The sequence below is a fragment of the Mustela nigripes genome, chromosome 10 (assembly GCF_022355385.1).
Source record: "Mustela nigripes isolate SB6536 chromosome 10, MUSNIG.SB6536, whole genome shotgun sequence".
NCBI classification, from domain to species: domain Eukaryota; kingdom Metazoa; phylum Chordata; class Mammalia; order Carnivora; family Mustelidae; genus Mustela; species Mustela nigripes.
Genome location: NC_081566.1, coordinates 62,675,948 through 62,697,981, shown reverse-complemented (window position 1 = coordinate 62,697,981; position 22,034 = coordinate 62,675,948). Strand labels below are relative to the sequence as shown.

General features: G+C 62.9%; 2 protein-coding genes across 2 annotated transcripts; both read left to right on the top strand.

Moving 5' to 3' along the window:
• The first annotated feature begins 1,333 nt into the window (after window positions 1-1,333).
• CASQ1 (calsequestrin 1) lies at window positions 1,334-9,941 on the top strand. The gene is made up of 11 exons (XM_059414141.1): window positions 1,334-1,932; window positions 3,589-3,673; window positions 4,439-4,539; window positions 4,768-4,879; window positions 5,196-5,269; window positions 5,559-5,689; window positions 6,598-6,643; window positions 7,055-7,109; window positions 7,340-7,440; window positions 8,254-8,328; window positions 9,311-9,941. The coding sequence occupies exons 1-11, from the start codon at window positions 1,660-1,662 to the stop codon at window positions 9,455-9,457; spliced, it is 1,200 nt and encodes a 399-aa protein (XP_059270124.1). The 5' UTR covers window positions 1,334-1,659; the 3' UTR covers window positions 9,458-9,941.
• A 2,734-nt stretch (window positions 9,942-12,675) lies between these two features.
• Window positions 12,676-20,971, top strand: PEA15 (proliferation and apoptosis adaptor protein 15). Its single transcript, XM_059413529.1, has 4 exons — window positions 12,676-12,810; window positions 18,160-18,333; window positions 19,410-19,565; window positions 19,717-20,971. The coding sequence occupies exons 2-4, from the start codon at window positions 18,162-18,164 to the stop codon at window positions 19,779-19,781; spliced, it is 393 nt and encodes a 130-aa protein (XP_059269512.1). The 5' UTR covers window positions 12,676-12,810; window positions 18,160-18,161; the 3' UTR covers window positions 19,782-20,971.
• The last annotated feature ends 1,063 nt before the right edge of the window (window positions 20,972-22,034 follow it).

Genomic DNA, 22,034 nt, shown 5'->3' with positions numbered 1-22,034 from the left:
CCCTGCCGCACCACATTCTTGAGATATCCCTTGGCCTTACTTGCTTACTTTGCTTGTGGTGCGAGGCCCACCCCACAGGAGGGGAACGCTGTTCTGCTAACACAACTTCATGTCCCTGCCCAGGTGCAAAATAAACCCTCCCTCTCCGAAATCAGAGATTGCTCAGGGTGGGGGCGGAGGGCTTCGATCTAGCCTCTCCCCTGGGCTCCCTTGTGCCTCACTTTACCTGTGCCTTGTAGGAGCCCTGGAGGGCCATGAAAAGGGTCCTTCCTTCCTAGGTACCCAGAGCCAAACTTGTCCCCAGCCCTCACCCCCAGGATGGGGCACAGGAAGTTAGAGCCCCTCCCCCCACTCCCCCGGGCTCTCAAGTGCACAGAACGTGTCAACCCCAGGCTCTAGTGCAGGGAACCGTCTTCAGGTTTTCCAGGAGTTAACGTCTCCCCCACCAACCCCCCAACCCCAACCCCCCACCCCCACCCCCGGCCTTTGCGCCTGATCCTCTTTGTCAGAATGTTTGTCAGAATGTGCTCAGCAACTCTCCCTCCTCCGGATGGTCCAGCCCCCGGGAGCCACCCCTCCCCGCTGTGCCCTAGAGAACGGAGTCCCCTTTGATCCGAGGCTGTGCTGAGCACGAGGGCGCGAGGCAGCACTCAGGACTTTCCCCTTCTCCGCTCAGCCCTGTGGGGAGGAACCCCAAATCGCATTTCTGCAGGGTGGACGCGGGCCAGCGCTCCTGGCCCCACGCCCCGTCCTGCCGCTGCGTCCAGACAGGAAAGCAGCTGGGGCCGGGCCAGGCGGCCCTTCTCGCCGGCCGCCGAGGCTCCATCTTTTATTCAGAGAATGACCTCATCCTCGGTCCTGGCTCTTGAAAGGGAAGCGCAGGGCCTCTTTCTGCAGCCGGGGCGCTTCGTACCAACCTCTCGGCCGCAGGATCGAGGACACAGTCCCAGGTTTTAGGACAAGAAGCAATCTGGCATTTGTGCCCCTTTGTCCAGTCTATGAATTTATTCTCTGACCCAGAACACGTCCTGTCCACCCCGTCTCTCTCGGTCTGAGCACCCTTACCCTCCCTGGACTCTCCCTAATGACCCCACGCCTCCCCTCCCCCAGCCCAGCTCATTTACCTCCGACTCATCTGGTCCTATTTTTAGCTCAGCCTTTTTCCTTTCTTAATATGGCGATGAGCTTCATCGGGCAGTGGGGACCGTGCTGAGGAACCCTGCCCGAGGCGGAAGGCAGCGGGGGAGGGGCTCCAGGAGCCTGGGGGCGCGGTGGAGAAGGAGGGAGGGTCCCGGCCCTCCTGGAGCTGTCCTGGCCTCAGAAGGTTATCTTCTCTCCTGCCAACCCCAGAGACAGAGACATATTTAGACGGAGCCAGGTGGGGGCCTCCTGGTGCCAAGTTCAGGGACAGCTCCGGTTCCCTCCCCGCCCCCTGCGCCTATCCCGCCTCCTGACCCTTTCACTCTTGGCTCTGTCCTCAGTGTGTCCAGAACCCAGCAGCGTCCTCTGTCCCCTGCTCTGGGCCATTCCCCACCCCACCCCTTCTGTGAGCCCCTCACTCAGGGTTCAGGACCCACGCCCCGCCCTACCCCAGCTCCCTCTTCAGGACCCGGCCAGCTGACCCTGACCCTGCTCCCTCCACGCGCACCTGCCGACAGGATGGGGGCCAGTGCTGGGGCCAGAGCTGGGCCCAGGCTACGGCCTGCACTGCTGTTCCTGTTGATGCTAGGGACACCCAGATTGGGGGTGCAGGGGGAGGACGGGCTGGAATTCCCTCAGTACGATGGCGTGGACCGTGTGGTCAATGTCAACACGAAGAACTACAAGAACGTGTTCAAGAAGTATGAGGTGCTGGCGCTGCTCTACCACGAGCCCCCCGAGGACGACAAGGCCTCCCAAAGACAGTTCGAGATGGAAGAGCTGATCCTGGAGGTGAGTGGGGTGGGGCCTCTCCCGGCCACCCCCAGCCTGGCCACATGCAGACTTGGAGGGGGACTCTCGGGGGGGCGAGGGGCAACATGCCACCAGACTCGTGGCATGTGGCCTTGGCCCCACGAGAAAGTGGCTTGGAACCCAAAGTCGCACCACGGTTAGGCACGCTTAGGAGCCAGGGGCTGCAGGAAGACCCCTCCTTCAAGCCGCCCGAGGCTGCTGGTGCTCCGTTAGGCCAGGACTGAGGTGTCCTTGGAAGGGGAGCACAAGAAAGAAAAGGGACATGCTTCGGAGCAGGGGGTTGGAGCTGTACGGCAGCCCCAATCCGCTCTCCTGGCCAGTACGTGCCCCCTGTCTGCGCACTGTGGGGCCTGCACCCTGAGCCCATCCAAATGGAATGCATTTTCAAGGCTACCTACCTCTTCATTTGCATGGCATCACTTTCTCCCGCCCAAGGTTTAACTGAGCCCACCATGGCTCCCACTGGCCTCAGTCCCTCTCTCCCTAATTCTCCATCTGCCCCTCCTGGGTCAGGCCAGATGCCCTGATGGGAAAACGCTTGCCATTGCAGGAGGCTTCAGAATGCCTTCCCCAGCTTCTCTCTGCGGGAAGGCTCTCCTCGCCCAGGAGCAGAGCAGACTTACAACAAGAGAAAAGGCCTGTTCTGGGGGATGCCTGGGAGACACAGTCCCACACACTCTCTAGCAGCTAGGATGCATTCGTGTTCTGGTCCAAGCTTCTGGAGCCCCTTCTCCAGCCCGGCAGGACGGCAAGGCTCCAGCCTGCCCGAGAGAGGGACCACAAGCTCTCGTTTCCATGTGCCCCTGTGGGTGCCGGGACCTGCCGTCTGATGAATGCGCCGAGTATTTTTATCCCGAGTGCTCAGCATCTCTGCCCGTTCGCCTGCCAACAGCCTCCCTGTCTTCGGAGAATCTGGGCGCCCAGCGTCACTTAAGAGGGAGCGTGGCAGAGCGAGCCAGGGCTGAGTCCAGCGGGGAGGCTGGAGGGGGCAGGGACCTAGGGGAGTGACTGTCCACAGCCTGAGTAAGGAAGGGCTGGGACACGCAGGGTGAGTTTGGCCTCAGTGCGGACAGCTCTACCTGTGTCCCCTCTCATGCCTGCTAGAGTCTCTGCCTCTGAAGGTGACAAGTGGTGGCCACGGTGACCTCTACTCTCATCTCTCTGGCTTTGGCCACTCCTCAGTGACATGACCGCCCACCCCCACACACCCCTGCCCTCCAAAATGCTCCCCAGTGGGGGTCCCTCAGAAGAACCTCGAGGACTTGAAATGTCACCCCACACTGAGCCTGGCCTTTAACGATGAGGGTGGGCAGGGCTCAGCCCCAAAGCAGGAAGGGCCTAAGCTGCTCTGAAGTCAGACTCCCCAGCATCCCCGGGAGCATGGAAGTGTCCCGCACCCGCCTTGCAGAGCAACGTCGGAAGCTCCATGCCCACGAGCAGCCGTGTCCAGGGGCCGAAACGGAACCACAGCCCAGGGGTGGCCTCGCGGGGAAACGGAGGTTCCCTGGAGCCCTGTGCCGTGCCAAGGGCAACTCTTCTCTTCCCCATGTCCCCAGAGACCACTCTGGGAAGCATGAGATGGGTACGGGGTGACTAGGAGCCCCAGAGCTGATTCCGTCCCTGTGTTCCCTCCAGTTAGCAGCCCAAGTCCTCGAAGACAAGGGTGTTGGCTTTGGGCTGGTAGACTCGGAGAAGGATGCAGCTGTAGCCAAGAAGCTAGGTAAGGAGGGGGTGGGGAGGCCCTGTGTGTGCACGTGTGGGATGGGGGAGGCCCAGGCCAGGGGTTTGCGTGGGCCCCACCGCGTCTGATCTGGCAGTGGGAAGAAAAGATTGACACGGGGGGGGGGGGGGATGGCGGGCGTCCTGGCACCTCCTCCACTCGTAGAGACCCATGATCAAATCCCAGAAAGAGTCAGGGGCGGCCTCCCTCATCCTAACCTAAACACCACGGCTGAGTGCTGGAGGAAAGGGGCAGAACGCAGGCGGGACAGGCCGGCTGGAGAGGCCTCTGGGTCCAGGGCCTGCGGGGGTGGGGGAGGGTCCCCAGCACCGGCCACCAGGGAGCAGCAGAGGCCTGAACTGGACCCCAGAGATGCCTGGGGCCGGCGGTCAGTAACCAGGTCATCTGGTCAGTCATAGCAGTGGGTTACAGGGCCGGACCGGCAGGGAGCGACGGGAGTCCTCGGAGGAGGTAAAAGGAAAACCTGTCTCTAGTTATGGCGAGCAGAGGAAGGCAGACATCTTGCTAGAGTCCACGCCTCCCCATGTCCCCCCCGACACCCCCACTGAGCCCACCTTCTGGAGAGCCCCGGGGCCTGCCCGCTGCCTGGGCTAGACGCACAGGCCCAGTGCTCAGGCCGTAGGGGCCTGACGTGAGGTGAGCGGGGTGGGGGGACGGAGAGGTGGAGGACTCCAGGGGCGCGGGGACGGGCCCTGGACCTGCGGGCCGCCTGGCCGCCCGGCTCACCTCCGGCGGGCGCCCTAGGACTCACGGAAGAGGACAGCATCTACGTGTTCAAGGGAGATGAGGTGATCGAGTACGACGGCGAGCTCTCCGCAGACACCCTGGTGGAGTTTCTCCTCGATGTGAGGCTCTCCCGGGCCCCGGGGCCTTGCTTTAAGACTTCACACCCATCCCCAACCAAGCCCAGCCTCGCACACGCACACACACGCGCTCACACGCCCGCACACACTCACACACGCGGGCACACACACTCACCAGGCAAGAGACAGCCCCTCCCTCCCACCCCATCCCTCATCCCTCCCCTCCCCGGCTGGCTCCTTCCAGTGAGGAGACCCCTCGTCCTCCTCCAGGTCCTAGAGGACCCCGTGGAACTGATCGAGGGCGATCGCGAGCTGCAGGCGTTTGAGAACATTGAGGACGAGATCAAACTCATTGGCTACTTCAAGAACAAAGATTCTGAGCGTGCGTAACCCCCAGAGCCCCCGTACCTCTGTGGACCCCCGTTTTACCCATCTCCGTAACCCCCACTCCACCCACTGTCCCCACGTCGCTGCAGCTAACCCCCTGGCGTGGTCAGCTCCCTCACGGCTCTGACCTCCCTGCACTTGGGGCTCCCAGACAGGGACCCCCCAGCCCCCCAACGTCCCCCACTGAAGTCTTGCTGCTCTTAGAGGCCTGGCGGGGGCTCTCAAAAGGAATCCCTCCGGCCAACGGAGACTTGGGGAGAAACAGAGTGGCCTTGGCTCCCCCAGAGACTGACTCTGTCCTACTCCTTCAGATTACAAGGCCTTCGAGGACGCGGCGGAAGAGTTTCACCCCTACATCCCTTTCTTCGCCACCTTCGACAGCAAGGTCTTCTTCCTGTGGCCATACGGAGGGCCCCTGCCTGCAGCTGCCCTCCAAACCTCTCTCCCAGAATCTGTGGGGGGACCTGGTCACACATGACACCCCCATCCCCACCTCGGGCCTCTCACTCTTGCCCCCAAAGATTTTAGACCCTTTAACCCACTCCTCTAGGTCTCAACCAAAGCCCAGAGACCTTGTCCATTGTCCTAGGGGCAGCGACACGGGCCCAGGTCATCTGACCTCTGTCCTAAGATCTGCTCCCCATGATGCGCATCCCCCCCACCTCCCCCGCCAGGTGGCAAAGAAGCTGACCTTGAAGCTGAATGAGATCGATTTCTATGAGGCCTTCATGGAAGAGCCTGTGACCATCCCAGACAAGCCCAACAGCAAAGAGGAGATTGTCAGCTTCGTGGAGGAGCACAGGAGGTGGGCACCAGGGGCGCCCCTGACCCAGGTGGCACCACCTAGGGCCCCAACGCCCCTGCGCAAGAGGAGCCGGGGGTCCCCACCGGCCAAGAAGCTGGTCTGGCTGCGAGTGAATGCCGTCTTGGGCATGGCGGCCGCTTACTCGCGCACAGACCAGGTTCAGTCCAACTCTACTATTGTTTTTAATCCTCCCAACAAGCTCAGGGACGCTGGCCCCACCGGTAGGAAGTGTCAGAACGGGATCCTGACCTGGATCTGGGCACCACTGTTTCTCGACCGGGGCGACCTGGTGGAGGGGCAGGTCAGGTGGGGGAGGCTCTCACCCTCCAGGGGGCACTGGCATTTTTGGTGGAGGCGAGAGCTACCGCTGTCTGGTGGGGAGAAGCAGGGACTCTGCTAACCCTCCAGGGTACACCGGACTGCGCCCCACAACAGAAAATTCTCCAGCCTGAGGCTGGGACCCTGCCCTCACTCCCACACGGTGACTGTCTTCCTTCGCCGCACCCCACAGCTGCAGCGTCCCCTCACGTCCGTGGAGATGCCACTGCCCTCACCCTCTCCCGCTAGGTCATGGTCCCTTTTGTCGGGGAGGGCCGTCACAACGCCTCCGGGGCGCCTCGCACAGTGCCCAGAACATCTCAGACTCTCGCTGTGCCGTATGAAGGAGGGAATGCCCAGAGACCCCGTTCTTACCTTTTTCCCAAAGAGTCTCTTCCAGGCCATGGGCCCTCCCCCCGCTGCCTTCCCACCTGCTTTAACCAGGCGGTGACCCGGGCCTGCCGCCCAGAGCTTAGACACTGCCAGATGGCTTTGCTCTGGCCTACAAGCTGTCTGTGCCCTAGGCTTGACCCAAAACCCTCTTGGGGGGGCATCCTTCTCCCCTGCTGAGTCGTGACCGTCTCTTCTAGGTCCACCCTGAGGAAGCTGAAGCCTGAGAGTATGTATGAGACGTGGGTGAGTGTCTCCCCCAGACGGGGCCAGGTCCCCAGGGGGGGGTGTGGGTGGCTGAGGACGGAAGTCCTGGAAAGTTCCCGCCCCGCTGCGCTCCGTGTCTGGCTCGCGGGAAAGACCAAAACACCAGCAGAGTATGGAGGCTGTTGCTCTTAAGAACGTGCCAGGAATTAGGAGACACACAGACCCTGACACAGATGACAGGGAAGGAGGTCTGGGGGCTGCAGAGTTGGCCAGAGGGGACGCGGGGGCCCTGGAGGGGAGGCGAGCCGTCCGCGTCCCCGGGGCCGCCGCCACAAGAGCCTACCTAATCCAGGAGCTGGGGTTCCACGAAATTCAGGCTCCAGGAGGAGGCAGCGTGGGTGCGGCTCTCAAACTTCAAGAAGCATAGCTAAGCCGCGCTGTCCCCAACAGGAGGACGACATGGACGGAATCCACATTGTGGCCTTTGCGGAGGAAGCCGATCCTGGTGAGGGACGGACGCTGGTTGCGGGGGCGGGGGTGGTTGAGGGACACAGGGGTGCTTGGGAGATGTGAGAGCTCGGGCTTCCGTGGGAGGCCCTCCTGGGAGTGCAGGGGCCCCGGGGTGAGGCAGCAGCGATGGTGGGAGGAGGGGAGCACCCCGACACTGCTGCCTCGCCTCCCTTGCCTCCCGGTCCCCCTACCGCTTCCTACTCTCTGACTCGTGTTCCCTCCTAGATGGCTACGAGTTCCTGGAGACGCTCAAGTCTGTGGCCCAAGATAACACTGAAAACCCCGACCTCAGCATCATCTGGATCGACCCTGACGATTTCCCCCTGGTAAGAGGTCGGCTCTCCCCAGGCAGGACCTGACGCCGTCACCCTTCCTGAGAGGACCTGCTGTCAGGGTTCTGTCCCCGACTTCCGGCCTGAGGACATTGGGGGGTTACGGCCCGTGCTCAAGGGCACCGTGGGCAGGCACCGAAGTCACCCCGAGAAGGGGAGACAGGATGGGAAGTAAATCACATGGAACATCGCACACGCCATGCCCAGAGCAGAGGCGCGGCAGGGAGCTCGTGTGCCCGGGGCTGACCCCTTCTACAAAAAGACAGTGTTGGGGGGCAAGTGGGCCCATGAACCCTGCAGATGGTTCTACACCGTCACGGACTGGAAGTGGGGAGAGTCCGTGCCTCAGGGGACAGCTCCGTTCCCAGCCGGATCCCCAACACTGGAACTCATCGTTGAAGGAGCAGCAGAATGAACAGATACCTGAGGAACATTAGCAATTACTGGGGACAACGGCCTCAGTTTAGAGATGCAGAGCCCGAGGGTCCCTGAGAAGTGACTTGCCCAAAGTCGCAAGATCAGGCGGTAGCAGAGCCAGGATCGGAACACAGGTTCCAATCCAGTTTTCCTGGGAAAGTCTGGGCCAGTGTCTTCAGCTGACCCCTCCGGATAGTTTCTGTTTGGGATTTTTACCTGCAACTGCTCCTGCACACACCTTCTCTTCTGGCCCCCAGGGGGTCTGTCCCCATCCTCCAGCGAGAGTTCATAGTGACCTTCCCCTGTCCCCAGGCTGACCCTCTACACTCCCCGTGCCAGACACACGTGTTTCCAGATGCTGCTTCGTTACCGTATGTGGTCTCTCCACAGCTGGTGCCCTACTGGGAGAAGACATTTGACATCGACCTGTCAGCGCCGCAGATAGGCGTGGTCAACGTCACCGACGTGAGTTTCCTTCCCACACGCCCCGCTTGCCCCCCAGCTCTGCTTCCCAGCCCGTCCAGCTCTCCCTGCTCCGCCGACCGCCCCCCAGACGTCAGACATGCCTGGAGACTCGGGGTCTGAGTACACAGCGCCCTGCGCTCCTCCTTCCAGGCCTGGCCCACCATCCTCTCCAGATCTCCCGTTTGGAGTCAGGAGCCCCCATCGGCACCCCCAGAGTCCATGTCCCATTGCTAACTGGACTTCACTTCCCCTAGCTCTGCATTACACCCGCCGCCCGCCTCTCGGGTAGACTCTGAGCTCTTGGAGGGCAGAAAGCTCATTCACACACAGCAGGTGGCCTCTGCAAGTCTGTTCTGGCAAACGGAGTAAGCCAGTCTTTGCCTTCATCCCCTTCGCCCTGTGACCAGGGAGGCGGGTATTTTGTTAACAACACAGCCAGATCTTATAAACTCGATTCCAAAGAGACTCATAAAATGCTAGGAAGCCCCAGAAAGCAAAGCAGCTTCTGCCGGAGAGAATCGGAGAGCAAGGTTTCAAGGAGTGGCCCCGAACACGGACGGACGCTCGCGGGGTTGATGATGAGTCTTTCCAAACCGACGGGAAAGTTAGTGTGAAAGGTCAAAAGTAGGTAAATGAGTATCAGGTTCTGGAAAAGGCAAATCCTTTTTTATAGCTTGTGAGACTAGAGGCTTCTGCAAACAGGGCTGGAAAAGCAGGTTATGAAAAGCTGAAGGGTGGCTGGCCTGGCTCTCCGGCCGCCGGCGCTTCCCCATCAGAGGCCAACCCAGCCATCCCTGTCCCCCACCCCGTCCCCCTTCCCACCTAGACCTTCACCTGCACAGCAAGCGTCCCTGGCCGGTGACAGGAGAAGGGGAGGGACAGAGGATGCAGGGAAGGACAGAGGGGGCCCCGTGAGGGGGAGGACAGGTCTGCAGACCCGAGTCGGGCTTAGCTGCGGTCCCCTGTCTGTGCCTCACCCCAGGCGGACAGCGTGTGGATGGAGATGGACGACGAGGAGGACCTGCCGTCCGCGGAGGAGCTGGAGGACTGGCTAGAAGACGTGCTGGAGGGCGAGATCAACACGGAGGACGATGACGACGATGACGATGACGACGATGACGACGACTAGCGGCTGTGGCCTCGTTCTCCAGCCCGGCCCCCCCCTCCCTGGGCTCCCTCCCAACCCCGTCCGTCCCTGGGCTCCCCTGGGGACACTGGGCCATCCTCTGCGGTCGGGAGGCCCGATGCTGAGTGCTGAGACCCCGACCTTTGCCCCACGAGGCCAGGACCTGCTCGTCCCCACGCGCCAGCCCAGCCACCTCTGCCGGCCATCTCCTGTCCCTACGATCCGTTCCCTCCATGATGCGTTTCCTTCCCCATTCCCTCTGCTCTGACCCACCGTTCCCCATACTCTTCCCTCGGGTTCTCTTCTCCTTGGTTCCCGTCACCTGTGCACGATCTTCCCCACACTTTCAAATCCTCCATCCTTCTGGCGGCCTGATCCCTGGCCAGGAGAAAGGGCGGGCCCCGTGTCTGCGGCTCTCGGCCATCTCTTGTTAATGCATTTGGGTCAGATATCGGGAGCCCTCAATAAAGGATCTGGGGCAGCATGAGCAAGTGTCTGCTGGGGAGAGGCAGCCCCAGGACGGGGGCTTGGGGGTGCGGGCCTCGTTAGGGCACCAGGATGGGGGCGCTCCCTCTAGGCGGTCCTCCCAGAGGACAGAGGACTGTTTATCTGCCACCAGAGCACAAGCTCTCCCCTCACACGTGGTGTTTGTCCAGCACCGCTGGGAGGCTCTGGGAGAACGCGGAGTGCTGGGCCTGTCCCTGCTCTCGAGCTGATTAGCCTCACTGGGAAGTCAAGACGAGCAGCCCAACGACTGAAGCCGAGCACAAAGCAGCACGTAATTAAGTGATTATGTGCTGCTTGATAGCACCCTTCCTGCAGCTGCTCTTGGAACCCGCAGGACTGAACCCAAACAACTCTTCTCGGGGAGGCCTTCTCAGAGGCGGCTGCTGCGGTTCCCTCCTCCGGGCTCACGGGCCACTCTCTCCGCCTCCAGTCCAGTGCTCCCTCACCCTCCCCGGACAGGTCCCTCTTCTCCACCAGACTGCGGGGTGGGGGCGGGGGTGCTCGAAGGCAGGAGGCCAGGCTTCTCCTCTGTGCCCCCCAGGGCCTGGCACACAAGAGGCGAGCTGCCAGCAAATGTCTGTTGACAGAAGGAATGAAGGAACACGCAGGGTCGGGACAGAGAGGCCCCAGCGGGCTCTGACGGCTTCGGGAAGGAGCACTTTCTAGGCCTTCAGTGAACCACGGGGTTTGACAGGGCGCAGGAGACAGGGAAGGGACATTCCTGTCCGTGGAGAGCACCAAAAGCATGGGCAGAATGTGGGTGTCCCACGGGGGGTGCAGAAGAGACGGGAGGGGAAAGTGAACCTCACGGGGCGGCCATGAGAAGGGGGAGACGTCACGGGATGCAAAGAAGTTCGACTTTAAACCCGGGGGCTGCGAGGAAGGACACAAAGATGGCAGTGATGAGCCGGATGGACAGAGGGAGGGAAGGACGGAGCCAGCAGGTGGGGGGGGCGGCGCTCACAGCCGGAGCCCTTCAGAGGTTGGGAGAGCGTGGCCCTGCGCGGTGGCCGTGGGATGAAGAGGAGACACAGAGCTCTGCGTTCCAGGGCTCCCCATCCCCACCCCAGACCCGGGCTGCCAAGGCTCCTGGCAAGAAGGACCTACACCAGCACCGCCCAGGCCGGGGTACGTGTCAGGGGGTCAGATGACGTGGTGTGGGGGAGCCAAGGAACGGACCACGCCCAGAGCTCCCAGACGGGACAGCGGTCATGGGGCCGGGGTAGCCACGGGTGGGCTGCCTAGCTGCCGAAGGAAACCTGAGGTGACACATGGGTCACCCTTCAGAGACAAACGCAGGAAGTGCTCCCAGAGGAGGCAGAAGCGTGTTGAGCAGAAACCATGTGTTCACCCAACTAACACAGGGCTAACGGGGGGCTGACTGTCCAGTGTCGATCAGCAGAAGGCCCCAGATGGAGCAGTCACCCTAGGTTTCCAGCACCCATTTGTGCCAGTCCTTACACACTTAGGATTTCCAAGTCTCAGGAGAACCATGCCAGGTGGATGTCAGCATCTCCGTGTCACTGGTGGGGACACTGAGAGTCCGAGGTAGACCCAGCATGAGAAAGGGGCGGGGCCAGTGCGGAAGCCCGGGTCCCCTGCGCCTGCAGCCTCAGGGAGACTTGACCCTGTCTCTGTCCAGAAGTCCTTCCGTTTCTCTGGGTCTCACCAAGGGGCCAGTGACATGAGGCAGACGTGAGCAGAGGACGAGGTGGTCTTGCTCCAGAGGGTGGTGACGGGGAGAGTTGCTGAAGAGCACGGAGAAGCAGCAGGAGCCTGAGTGTCTTTGGGCTTTGGGCGCAGTGTAGACCAAGAAAGGAGGGGCTCACCTGAGGCTTCCTGACAGGGTGTCTACTGGGCCAGAACTGAGGGGAGGCCGGGAGGCCAGGGCGGTCCTGGCCATGGCGTACGATGGGGCTCGGACCTCTTTCCAGGGCCAGACTCTGCCAGAGTGGAAGCAAGGACCCTCGGGCGGGACAGGGGGTGCAGACAGATGCTTCCCCACTTCTTCCTTCCCTCTTTGAGTCTGGCTGAGAATCTGGGGGAGGAAAGTCCCTGGGGTGGAGAGGAAGTGAGAGCCGCCCTGCGGGCCTGGGCAGAGAGGCAGCGCGAGGAGCCGGAGCTAAGTGTGGCTTTGCGAGCTGTCTATATTTGCATGCTGAGCTCACTGCTGCTCTTTTCCTCCCCAGAAAATAAAATTACATCATGGTGGGGGGCAGGCAGGAGGGCGGTATATTCGGGAAAGGTGAGAGGAACACAGGGGGCATCACCCCAAGGAGAGAGAGCGGACGAGATCTGGGCTCCGGGTCAAGGCAAGGAGGCCCCGCTTTGCTTCCCGCCCGCACCCGAGCCTCCACCCCGGCCCCTCCAAAGTGGACGAAGTCGGAGCGGCCCCTGGGGCCCTCGCCCCCGGTCCCCCGACCCCGAAGGGGAGGAAAGCGGTTCCCCCAACACAAGTCGGCCCGCTAGGAGGACGAGGCCCAGGGCCCTCCAAAGGCCCAAACGCCCGCTCGGCGCTCCCCGGGGTCCCCGCCGCCGCGGCCCGCAGAGGGGCGCGGGGCAGGACGTGCCCCCCCACCTCGGCAACCGCGCCCCGCAGTCCCGGGGCTCGGGCGGCGCCCCCGGCAGCCCACCCGCGAGCCTTCCCGAACCCCCGCCCCCCGCCCCGCCCCCGGCGCTGACGTCACCGGCCGGCCGGGCGGGGCGCGCGCGGGGCTCGGGCTCGGGCTCGGCGGGCGGAAGCGGCGGCGGCAGCGGCAGGAGCGGCGGGAGCCGAGGCGGAGGCTCCGGACGCTGCCCCAGGACCCGGGACGCCGGACAGCCGCGCCCTGAGCGCTCAGCCCGAGGCGGTGAGAGGCGGGCCGGGGGGCGGCGGGCTCGGGGCCGGGCGGCGGCGGGGCGGCGAGCCGGGGTCGGGGGGCGTCCGCGGACCGGGGTGCGTGGCCGGGCCCGGGGCCTCGGCGGGAGCCCGCTTCCCGCGCGGCCAGCCCCCCCCGCCCCCGCCGGCGCGGGGATCGGCGGACCCGGGGCCGGGGTCCGGGCGCTGGGGGGCGGGGGGGCCGACGTGGAAGCTCCGTTAATTCCATACGCCCCGCGTCGGAGCGGACGGGGACACACACACCTACGAGAGACACGCCAGCACACACGGTGACACACGCCCATGTGACTCTTACACACACCGCGTCGCCCGCAGCAAATCACAGCCGTCCCCGCACTACGCGTCCCCTCCCCCCTGCCTCCATGTGCCTCCCGGAGGAACATCTGTCCGCAGGACAGCTGGGTGGGGGCCCTGGGCCCCCGACCCCCCGATTGTCTGGGCAGATGCTCCCAGCCCTGCGCTTCTGCGGGCCCCGCTCGCCAACACAGGGGGGACAGGGCAGGAAGTCCTGCTCGCTCCGCTCCGGGACAGGGGGCAGGATCCGGGGCCAGGGAGGCTGCCGCTGGCCTCTCTCGCTGGGTCCACTTAGAGCCTAGGGGGCTGGGACTGGCTGGTTTCTGCGCCCCGGAGTGGCCAAAGGACGGAGGAGGGGGTGGGAGAGAAGGAGAGGGAGAGAAAGAATGAGTGTGAGTCAGCCGGGGACGGAGCCCAAGTCAGGAGGGACAGAATGAGGGAATGTGTGCGAGGGACAGCGACGCTGTCGGGGACGGCAGGGGAGGACGCGACACAGAGATGGCCAGAGCAGTGGGAAGAGGGCTGGGGGCTGGGCTCCCCGGGCTCAGAGCGCGGGGGAAAGCGGCATGGCGTGAGACCTCGGGGAGCCAGGAAACATGCTGAATACAGGGGTTTTGTTTCTTGACGAGTCTGGCCCCTGGGCTGTCAGAGCGATTAGCTTTAATTGCTCTTCCCTTTGTGGCTAAACACTCCGTTGGGGAAATTGCCAGGGATGCCCTAGGCTGGCCGCTGGCCTGGTTGCCCAGTTCCTCACGTCCCAGACACCTGTGTCCATCCCGTGCGCGGGGACCGTCATGCGTGAAGAGGGCCGCGCGCCCCTCCTGCCGGCCCTCCCCTTTCCTACAGACCCTCTGGCCACTACAGACCTACAGACTCCCCTTTGCTACAGACCCACCGACTCGGCCCCTCCCCACCAAAGTGAAGATCCCTTTACAGCCAGGAAGCCAGTTCCTTCCCAGTCGGACAGTGGCCCTGAGTGTTTGGACGGGGACACTGAGTCACAGGCCCCAGAACCCCTTCGTATTCAGGGTTCCCCCCACAGGAGATAAAGCCCACCGGGGGGAAGGAGGAAGAGAGACTGGAGGGGGAGGGGTGGGAAGGAAACCAACGGGAGGGGGGAGCTCCCCCCCAGTGGTAAGCCCACAGGCCCGGCCAGCCTGACCCTGTGCGGGGGGGGGGGGGGGTCTCCTGACGCCCCCACCTTGGATCCATCTCTCTCCTCTTACGCTAAGGGCTGAAGGCTTAGCACCATCTCTGTGCCCCGGGCTCACCCATTTGCTTCTTGGACTGAGCTGAACGTTTTGAGGCCCAGGTACCTGCCTCCCCTCACTCTCAGGCTGGCAGAGTCTTAGAGCCCCTTCCTTTGTTACAGAATAAAAACATTCCCTGCCCCCCCCCCCCAAAAAACTGAATGGAAGCTAAGGGAAGGAGCCAGCGAAGGGGGGGGGTTTGGGGGGGGAAAAGGGGGGGGAGGGGGGGGGGGGGGGGGGGGGGGGGCGGGCAGGTAGATTTTAAAATGGGCACCCTGTGCTCTCCCCGCCCCCTCTTCCGCCTCTCCTGGATCACCGCCCCACCCCTGAACCAGGCAGCATGACCCCTGCACCTGCGTGGGCTGGCCCTCCCCTCCGCACCTCTGCAGCAGGTAGCCCAGGTAGCCCCAAGCAGAGAGGAGGGAGGGAGGGGTGCCAGGGCTCCTAATCCTCAGGCTTTCTTCCAAGTTGAAGCTAACGCTGGGGCCTCCTTCTGCACAGGTGGCTGTCCCACTGGGCGTGGGTGCTGGGGGCCGGGAGAGGGCAGATCACCCGCCTGTCCCGCGCCCAGCTCCCACGCCCAGAGACCAGTCTGTGAGCTTCTGACCTCCTGCCCCTGTCCCCCAGCACCCTCGGCTGGTCCCACCTTTGTCCAGGCTCCACCTGGGGCCAGCTGGGAAGGAGAGGGAGGCAGGCAGGAAGGAAGGTGTGAGGAAGCCACGAGCAGAGCACAGAAGGATCCGGGAGGGAAGGGGACCGACTTCCTGGCAGCCTCAGCTCCGGTCCCGGTTCCTGCCCCGGTATCCTGTCCCAAGAATGGCCTCCGCCCAGGCTGCCGGGTGTTCCCCAGGCCGCTTTGCGCTGCTCCAGCAATCTGGAAGACTTTTCTGGGCCAGGAGGGGAGGAGAGGCACATAGGCCCCGAGGAATTCTGAATCTCCAGGAGGACAGGGCCAGGGAGGGTGTCGGGGCCCAGCTCCGCCACAGCCACACCACTCCAGGGGCGATGACAGATCAGTGAGGCCAGAGAGCCACTTCCTGGTGCCCCCAAAACTCCCCCAAGGGACTGGCCGGGCCCCTGCGGCCACACCCAGGCTGCCTTTCCCCCCCCCTTCCTCAGGGGGCCCCACTCCCCTGCTCTGTCCCTTCTTACTCACTCGCTCCCCACGCCCCTCCCCTGCAGCGGTGCCATTGTCCTGACCGGTGGGGGGCTGGGCCCCCAGAACTGCGGTTGCCATGGTAACCGCTGAGTCCGGCGCCCTCCCCCCCCCATCACTGCGGCCTCCGGCCTCCTCCCCTCTCCCAGCCCCACCTCCCTCCCGTTCGCAGGGTCTCCTCACCCTTCCCCTTTTCTCTGGCCGGGAGCCTGTGATGACAGACCTTGCACACGCTCTGTCTCTCTCTCTCACACACACACACACACACAGAGAGCACGTATTTGCACGGCCAGTGCTGGCACAGTAGCACCCATGGCAGAGCGTGCACACGCCCGCACAGATGCCCGCCGCTGCCACCTCCACGCACCCGTGCCCACGCCGGGGGGGGGGGGGGCAGCAGCCGCGCGGGCCTGGCTCACCACTCGGCCTCCCCACCCCCGTTCTCCGGGGGGTCTCACTGTGTCTGCCTCGCGCTCTTCGAAAGCGCCTGCCCACCGCCCCCCAGCCGATGTGGGTGGTTCACTCACACATTAATCCCTCCCCACCGCCTCCCCGGGAAGTCTGTGTTTTCCATCCAGAGCCCTAAACCTTAACTCCTTCCAGGAGATACAGACACACACACATACACACACACACACACACACACACACACACACACACTTTCCTTCCCCAGGATCTAGTTACAGTCTCTTCTTCCACGTGAAAACAGGACAGGCTGACCCTAATGCTGCCCCATTTTCCAGATGAGGGCTTGCTCCCAGGGTCTCTTCCCGGGGGCAGAGTGTTCTTGGGGGCCCCCTGCTCCCTCTTCCTTCTAAGCTCTCCCCACCCCCCATTAGTTCCTCGTGCATGGACCCCTTCCCCTTCACCTCCCCCTTTCCTGGCCGGGGATTATCAGTGGGGTGGGGGGCTGGGCTCCGGAGCCGGCTGCTCTGACCTAGATTTCAAGGCGGAGACGGTTCCTGGTGCTGACAGTCCGGAGAGCATTGTTCCGGCCGAGCCTGGCAGGGCCACTGCTGGGCCCTTCTGTCTGCTTGCACCTGGGTGTGCAAGTGAGCATGCCTGGGAGTGCCTGCTGCTTGAGGGGGTCCGGCTGGCCCTGCTGCCTGCCTCATTGTGTGCGTGTCACGGCGCCTGCCACGGAGGGAGGCAGGCGTGTTTGTTCTGGCCCAAGTAGGGGGCTGGGAACGGGGACTTCTGGGTCTGCGCCTCTCCGGATGCCGTGCCTCTCTGCCTCAGTTTCTCTGCACCCAGGCCAGATGCCGCCTGCGCTCTGCTGCATGCCCAGCCCGCTGCTGGGGAGGTTTGGGGGCAGTCTCAGTCCAGTACAAGGTCATCTGGCTCCTAGCCCCAGCCCTTGGTCTAGCCACAGTGTTTATGCTATAACTTACTTTGTAAAATGTTTTACTTTTCTGATTATAAAAGAAATATTTCCTTGTTGTGGGTGAAGTTCACATTTTATCCCATCCAGAAGGTTCATTCTAAGGTTGGCCTTCCTTCTTCCTGTCTTAAACACACTTTCTGCCTAGTGAGTGCCAGGAGGGCCTCGCGTGTTCTCTCCCTTGCCACGTGGAGATCTCCACGCGACAGGCATGTGGGCTCAAGGCCCTGAGACCCGGCCGTGCCCGGCCCCCTGTGGGAGCCCCCCCCCCCCCAGTGACGCAGCAGGAGCAGCAGCCCCTTTCCTGCCTCTCGCCCAGCGCTGCCGCTAAGCCCCTTCCCCTGCCACCCAGCCAGCCTGGGAACTGGGCAGGGGGCCAGAGCCGGCCGCTTGGTATTCTCGGGCGCGGGGGCTGTGGGCACAGCACAAAGGCTGGGAGAGGGGCTGCGTGGAGGCCCGGCTGCGGTCAAGGGAGAAACCGGGCTGCCCGAAGGTTGGCGGGGGGAGCTCATTGCCTGCCGCTCCCCGCCCACCCGAGCCCCAAGGACTGAATGCAGGGGGCCGCGGAGGGGCCGGGGACCATTAGACCAAGCACCCAGGCAGCTGTCCAGAATGAGTCATTAGCGAGGTGGTGGGGGGCTGAGAGTGAGGGTCCACTTTGCTGCTGGGGCAGAATGGAAGCGAGAACACATGAGCTCAGCCATCCACCCCCTCCTGCCGCTTCTGAGCTTCTCCCTGCCACAGCCAGCCCGTCTCTCCCTGACGGCTGTTTTGGAGTGTTTTCTCTTTCTTTTTTTTTTTTTTTTTTTTTTTTTTTTTTGGGGGGGGGGGGGGGTTGCAGGTGGGTGGGGCGATTCTGGGGGGGCCTTGGAGGCAGTGGGTGAGAAAGTCTGGAGCAGGTTGCTATGGTAACCGCCTCCTCAGTCAGGGGAGCTGTTGCCAGGGTTACTGTTGGGGGGGTAATGAGGAAAAAAGATGGGGTAAGGAGGTGTGACTGGTCACTCTAGGCTGTAGCCTGGACCCTAGCTTCTCTGTTTCTTCCTGTCCACTGCCACCACCCTGAGGCCTTGTCCCCCTCCGGCCCAGCCCTCCCCAGCCTCCCTGTGTGGGGCGGCCTCCACCCGCCTTCCCCTCCCCGGCCGCCCCACAGAGCGGGGATGCTAGTGGGAGGGACCAGCGCGTAAGCCCTCCTGGCACCTCCAGCTCAGCGGCCTCTCCCTTTGTTCGTCCCCACCGCAGTCATGGCCGAGTACGGGACGCTCCTGCAGGACCTGACCGACAACATCACCCTCGAAGACCTGGAGCAGCTCAAGTCGGCTTGCAAGGAAGACATCCCCAGCGAGAAGAGCGAGGAGATCACCACAGGCAGCGCCTGGTTCAGCTTCCTGGAGAGCCACAACAAGCTGGACAAAGGTGGGTGGGCCGGGGGGGCCCCAGCCTCTCGGGCTCCGTCCCTTGGGCGACGAGAAGCGGCCAGGCCGGGGGAGGCTGAGCGCCGCGGCCCTCGCAGGGCGCGTCGGGAAGCCGCGCGGCGCTCAGATACTACTGTGTTGTGAGGAGTCACGTGGTACAGATCATCAGGTCACAGAACAGTAAAATACAAGTTAAAAGTGGTAAAAGTTAAAACCGCGAGCTCTAACGTTTTCAGAGGCACTTGCAGAGCCCTTGGGAAGGGCCCGGGGGCGGGGAGCTGCGTACAAAGGCGAGTGGTTTCAAAGGCAGGGTCCAGAGGAGGGCCGCCTGGCAAAGGACCCGAGTCCCAGAGGCAGGAGTGTTTGGTGCGTCTGGAAGATCAAGGGGTCCTGCTTAGCTTGGCTGGGGCCTGAGTGAGCTCTGAAGTGGCTGGAACGGTTGGTTAAGGCTCTGCCGTGGAGGGCCTCGAGTAGGTGGGGTGAGCCAGCTGAGGCCTCGGGGGTGGGCTGGGGGGCCCAGCAGGCAGGGGGGCTGGGGTGGGCCTGGCCCCGGGAGGAGGCACCTGCAGCAGTCGGGGGCGGGGAATGGGTGGGGGGGGGGTGGAAGGGACTGAGGGCGTCCCCAGTCTCCTAGAAGCGGCCCAGCCACGGACAGTGTCCTTCTGGCCACAGGGGGGCCTTGTCGAGAGACCCCCCCAGGTCCCACATGTGCTAGCAGGAAATTTCTCTGACTCCGACTTGGAGGAAGAGCGGGAGGGGGCCCGGTGGGCGACCGGCTGGGCGGAGGGTATGAGGTAGGCCGACTCATTTTTCTCTTCTCCCTCCCCACAACGTGGGACCTCTTTAGCCTGATTCCCTCTGAAACCTCACTGGCCAACCCCCTGCTGTCCTGCACAGTCCCCTGTATCGTTGGGGCCTTGGCTCTCTGGTCCTGCTCAGTAGCTTGTCCTCTTCTCGCGCTGCCCCCTCCAATAAGCAATGTGAGCACCTCCGCCGTGGTTCCAGAAGCCCGGTGCGGTCAGGCAGGGGACGCCGGCCTCTTCAGCCTGGCTGACCCTGTCTCCCGCCTCCTTCCAGACAACCTCTCCTACATCGAGCACATCTTTGAGATCTCCCGCCGCCCCGACCTGCTCACCATGGTGGTGGACTACAGAACCCGTGTTCTGAAGATCTCGGAGGAGGAGGAGCTGGACACCAAGCTGACCCGTATCCCCAGTGCCAAGAAGTACAAAGGTAGGCGCCGTGCCTTGAACACGCACCTCTGCCCGCTCCCCTGGGTGACCCTTGGGGCGCTGGATTTGGGGCAGATGGGAGCGGACATCGGGGGCTGGCCTGCTGTCTCCCACGCCTTCTGTGCCCGGACACATCCCTTCTTGCCTCCCAGACATTATCCGGCAGCCCTCCGAGGAGGAGATCATCAAACTGGCTCCGCCACCGAAGAAAGCCTGAGCGAGGGGAGGAGAGGAGGAAGGTCGGACCTTCAGCGGACCACTCCCTTCCCCCAGCCTCCAGGGGAGGGGCAAGGGCCACCCCCCAGTCTACCCACTTACTAACCTGGTCCTAACCCCCTTACTGTGCGCGTGTGTGTGCGTGTGCGCACGCTCTGTCTGTCTCTATGTCTAGCTCATCTAGTTCCTCCTCCTCGTGAGGGGGTGGGGGTCGGGCTGGGGGGGGGCTTCGTTTCCCCACTTCAGGGGGACGTGGGGGCTCTTTCTATGCAAATAGAAATGGGCACATTCCTCCTACTGCCCTTTCCTCTATGGCTGAAGTGTGGGAGCAGAAAGGACCTGTATTTTCCTACGCCGCGGAGCCGAGCTGGCGGTGAAGCGTGGGGCGAGGTGGGTGCGTCTAGTGACAAGCAGTGGGAGGGAAGGCGGTCACCCAGCCGCCACCTGGAAGGGGCAGAGAAAAGCCAGAGTTCCGCGTCTGTACCCTGTGCTGGACCGGCGGAGGGATCTTTCCTAGATGTTCCTTAGGTTGGGGGGCCTGGGCCCCAGCAGGTCCCTTTCTCCTCCCCTCCTGTGGGCCTAGGATGGGTATGAGCCAGGGATCGAGCGAGGGATCTAGTGAGAGGACCACAGGACCCTTCCGTGTCCCCGAAGTACAGACTCCACGGAGCAGCCAGCGCTAGTTACTCCCCCGCACCCCCAAGAGCCCACGCTGGGAGCAGGCCCCACCGCACCAGGCGCCGGGGGTGTGGGCGAGAGGGGCCCTCTTCGCCGCTCCTTTATTCCTACTCAGACTGTTGCACACACGGACTCCAGACCTGGGGAGGTTGAGGAATGAGCTCCTTAGGTCTTCACTCCCACCCTGCCCCACCCACAGGGTCCCCGCGTGGTCACCACAGGTGACCTTCCTTCTTTGGGGTCTGGAACACCCCCAGCAGGAAAGACAGGAAGAAGCTAATTATAGCCTTTCCCTTTGGACTGAACCCCCCAGTTCAGTCCAGGAGGGGACTTGCTAGCCCGTCTCCCTCGATATCCTGGCGTGTTGGGCTCGTGAATGCCTCCTAGCCAAATCGCTAGACCCCAGCCCCCTTCCTGTGCCAAGACGCTCTCCCCACCCTGACCGTGCTAACTGTGTGTACATATATATCTACATATATGTATATTAAACCCGCACTGCCATGTCTGCCCTTGCTCGTGGTGTCCAGCATTAACTTATTGTCTAGGCCAGGGCGGGGCTGGGAGCGGAACACCACAGCCAAGGGAGGGCCCGTCGCGTTGCTACACAGGCCAAATGAAAAAACTTTTTTTTTTTTTTTTTAACTTAAATTCACACGCCATCTCAAGAGACTCTTTAGAGAAAGTTGAAGTTCAGAGCTTGTTAAGATGTGGGAGCAAAACTGACGTGGGACAGGAAGACTGGCTGCTGGAAGAGGGAGGAAGCCAGGCTGGCCGGAGAGCGGCTTCCGCTCCCGGCCTGGCCCGGCCCCACCGTCCCCTCTGGCCACTGCTGCGGCACCTGCCTTAACACGCACACCTGGAGCACTCCACAGCTCTGCCTTAAAGGACCCCCATGCCTGCCCAGCCCTGTCTGCGTCTCCCTCCAGGCCAGAGAGATACTTGTAGAATTGGGAGGAGGGGGACTGAGCATGAATTGTCCTTCCGGTCAGGATTCTGTGATGTGAGTGTGTGTGAGAGAGAGAGCGCGAGAGAGAGAGAAGGGAGGGAGCCTTCTCTGAAGAGCAGAGCGGGCGAGACGGGAGAAGGAGACAGGGTCGTCTTGAGCAGAGTCTAGGAATACCTCTGTAAGGCAGAAATCATCTAAAAAGACTAACCTGCCCTCCCACCCCCGTATGGCTGTGAGGTCGTCCCTATCCTGTGCTCCTCTGTCTGCAGTGTGCACGGCCTTCTAACCCTGGAATAAAGGTGATTGACTGTACTGCATCTGACTGAATTCTAGAGTTTCTGTGAAGGAGCCTTTGGCTGGGAAGGGGGGGAAATAATACCCCACGTCCCTCCCTGCGGCCTCGAACGGCGGCCGGGAAAACGGGAAAACACCGAGTGCCACCGTCCCGCTCCCCGCCCCTAAGTAGCCCTGAGCTCTGGGGCCTGGTCCCCGGACAGCGGCTCCAGCTGGAGCCCAAGCCCGGAAACGTGGCTGTCACAGACCAAGCCGCCTCCAGCCGCAGTATGGGCAGGGCCAGGCACCTACACTGGCCGGAGCAGAACCCGCCCACCGTGAACGAATGGGCCACGC

Coding starts and splice junctions, on each gene's coding strand:
- CASQ1 (XM_059414141.1), top strand. CDS start 1,660: ATGGGGGCCAGTGCTGGGGCCAGAGCTGGGCCCAGGCTACGGCCTGCA. Junction 4,540..4,767: donor TGGTGGAGTTTCTCCTCGAT/GTGAGGCTCTCC, acceptor GTCCTCCTCCAG/GTCCTAGAGGACCCCGTGGA. Junction 6,644..7,054: donor AGAGTATGTATGAGACGTGG/GTGAGTGTCTCC, acceptor TGTCCCCAACAG/GAGGACGACATGGACGGAAT.
- PEA15 (XM_059413529.1), top strand. CDS start 18,162: ATGGCCGAGTACGGGACGCTCCTGCAGGACCTGACCGACAACATCACC. Junction 18,334..19,409: donor CCACAACAAGCTGGACAAAG/GTGGGTGGGCCG, acceptor GCCTCCTTCCAG/ACAACCTCTCCTACATCGAG. Junction 19,566..19,716: donor CAGTGCCAAGAAGTACAAAG/GTAGGCGCCGTG, acceptor CTTGCCTCCCAG/ACATTATCCGGCAGCCCTCC.